General features: G+C 58.9%; 1 protein-coding gene across 2 annotated transcripts; it reads right to left on the bottom strand.

Moving 5' to 3' along the window:
* HAND1 (heart and neural crest derivatives expressed 1) lies at positions 1-2,294 on the bottom strand. Of its 2 annotated transcripts, none has more exons than XM_055431229.2 (2): positions 1,743-2,294; positions 1-194 (listed from the first exon to the last, which is right to left on the bottom strand). In XM_055431229.2, the coding sequence occupies exons 1-2, from the start codon at positions 2,292-2,294 to the stop codon at positions 90-92; spliced, it is 657 nt and encodes a 218-aa protein (XP_055287204.2). In that variant the 3' UTR covers positions 1-89. The 2 variants fall into 2 exon arrangements, with proteins under 2 accessions (XP_055287204.2, XP_088694484.1); XM_088838358.1 differs by having other exon boundaries at positions 1-191.
* Positions 2,295-2,831: the final 537 nt, after the last annotated feature.

Below are 2,831 nucleotides of genomic sequence, written 5' to 3'. Positions count from 1 at the left end.
TCCAGAGCCGGGCCCTGGCCTCCGCCTTCTCTCCTCCCGGGGCTCTGCGTCGGGGCAGCTGTGGCGGGATCCTCGGCTCAGGCCTCGGCTCACTGGTTTAACTCCAGCGCCCAGACTTGCTGCGGCCAGCCTGTGCGCCCTTTAATCCTCTTCTCGCCTGGGCCCAGGGCAGGAGGAAAGCCTTCGTGCTGCTGCTGCCAGAGGACACACACAAGAAAAGGGGCGAAAGAGACACGTTTAAATGTTTCTGCTCCGCTCGCCCAGGCGTAGAATAAAAGTAAGGGTGGGGTGAAAGGTGTTGGGAGCAGTAACTGGGAGCCTTTAAATAAGTGATGAATTTTTGTTTGCAAAATAGGCAAACAGGCTCATAAATTTGCCTTTATGCGCCGAGTTCCCGGGGGACCCGGATGGGCTGGGCAGCTTCTGAGGGGTTGGTAATGAGAATTTTCTGCGGCTGGTGAAACTGTTGCTCGTAGGTTTGGCTTTATGGCGCCGAAGGGGGACTGCAGGGTTTGGAATGGGAGGGTTGGCAATCAAGTTTCCTCGCTCCAGGACCTGCACCGGCGACACATCCACCGGCTTTTCTCCTTTAGCGCCTGAGCATGGATACCGCGCTGGGTCCCTCCAACCGGCTCTGGGCGCTCAGAAGTCTCCTCGAATGAGGGAGGAAGTCGGTCTGGCCTAGCATCCCCTTTCCCGGCTACTTGAAGAAGGCAGCGATATGCAGCGGGTGGGGATATGCCCAATAACTACTTCCAACCAGGCCTCCCGATCCCCGGGCCTGCATCTCTTCCAGCCCAAGACAGTGGTTTATAGATTCGCTGACCACGGTCTTTCCCAGTCTCCCGAGGTGACTTCCCTAGATTAGCACAGCTCCGGCAGGTCAGAGAAAACCCAGGGGGACTCTCTAGTCAACTCCAACACGCGGTGGTCCCCAATGCTCCAATCTAGAGAAACTAGTTGGGCTCCCCAGGCTGGGAATCACTGTCTTCAGAGGCCCCAGATCCCTGGGCCAGTGAAACCGACCTCCAGAAATTGTCACTGGAGAGAATCCAGAAAGGCCTAGTAGGGACTGGGATCTCCAAAGCCAAAAGAAGTCATCAAGGTGACTGAAGAACCAGAGGTGGGGAGTGGGGAGCAGGGAAACGTCCTCTGGACAGAGAATAAACTGACTTATTCTACCGAAGTAAACAACTCCTTGGGTAGGTGGCCTCCACATCCTGTCCAGCTCTGGGCCTCAGTTTCCCTATGTACAATGATGAAAATAGACCAGCCTCTCCAGCAAAGATCTTTTGAAAACGGCAGCTGAGCGCATATGCATAAATTCACTTTCAGGCAAATGTAAGTAACAAACTACAGCATTCTTAACCTGTCTTCCAGAAGAACCCAGGGATGAATCAGGATCCCCTCGAAAATGTAAGTGAAATATATGGTGTGTGCATTTTCTCGGGGTCTGAAGCTTCCAACGGATTCTTAAAAGGGACCCTATGATTCTGTCCGAAAAGGACGAGGTTCCGTCTAAACTTACAATCTTACAAACACTATCCGCATTACAAATGAATTCAAACATGAATCTGCCTCCCTCCACGCAAACAATCCCACAGTTCGACAGTCTCAGAACTCCCCGCAGCCTCTCAAAATCTCACGCAGGGCAAGGCAGACTCCTTTCACTACGTATTCGGCCTGCGGGTGTTCACCGCGCCCGCGCCCTTGGCTAGAGCACGCAGGGCCCTCGGACTTACCAGCTCTCTTTTCCGCTTGCTCTCGCGGCCGCCATCCGCCTTCTTCAGTTCGGCCTTGAAGGCCTCGGGGTCGCCGGCCTGGGCGTCCTTGGCCAACACGTCCATCAGGTAGGCAATGTAGCTGGTGGCCAGGCGCAGAGTCTTGATCTTGGAGAGCTTGGTGTCCGCCGGCACGTTGGGGATGCACTCGCGCAGCTCCGCGAACGCGCTGTTAATGCTCTCTGTGCGTCTCCGCTCCTTCTTGGGTCCCGAGCCTTTCCGCCGGCCCAGGCGGCCGCCGAGCGCCTCCAGCCGCCCGGGGCTCTGGCCGGGCCTGGCTTCTGGACCATAAGAGGCGGCGGCTGCCGCGGCTGCGGGCGGTGGCCCGCCGGGGGGGAAGTCCGGGGCGGCGTCAGCGGGGCTTAGCAGCCAGCTCTGGAAGTAGGGCCGCTCCTGGTGACAGCGCGAGGCAGCGCCGAAGAGAAAGGGCTCGTGGAGCATGGGGTGCGCGGGGTGCGGGTGGTGATGGTGGTGATGGTGGTGATGATGTGCGTAGCTGCCCACGAGGTTCATGTTGGAGCGGCCCCTGGCCTGCGCCGCCAGCCCGATTAGCGCCGCCCCATGCGCCCCAGAGACTGCCGGGGCCACCCGTGGGCTCTGGGGCGGCGCTCTGGTAGGCACCGGCTTTGAGAGATTCTGGGGCAAGGTTGAGGATGACACGCGCAGCCCGCCGTCTTCTTGCCTGCTTCGGTCGCAGACGAGGACGAAGATGCAGAGAGACCAGTTTAACCCTTCTGCGGCCTCCCCTTCAGGGTCTGGCTTATATAAGGCCGGGGCTTTGATGTCAACCTCTCCCTGGAGCCAATGGCACGGGGGCGGGGAGGAGGAAAGGGGGATGGCCGTCCCTGGTTTTAAGCTCTGCCACTCGACTCTAGCCGCGTGCGGGGGACAGGGAGGCGCCCCGTCTCCGCCCCTCCCCCTTTCTTCCCCCCACCCCCGTCCCCAGTTCCCGAGTTGGGGCTTCCTAATTGAGGCACAGGCCTGTCAATGCCCAGGTCGCCATCTGCCACCCCCTCCCCGTGTGCCCAAGGAAAGGAATCATGGAGCAAA

This window comes from Moschus berezovskii, chromosome 8 (assembly GCF_049115385.1).
Source record: "Moschus berezovskii isolate FMDL1 chromosome 8, NW_MosBer_1.0, whole genome shotgun sequence".
NCBI classification, from domain to species: domain Eukaryota; kingdom Metazoa; phylum Chordata; class Mammalia; order Artiodactyla; family Moschidae; genus Moschus; species Moschus berezovskii.
The sequence above is the reverse complement of the archived record's forward strand: the minus strand, read 5'-3'. Positions and strand labels throughout refer to the sequence as shown.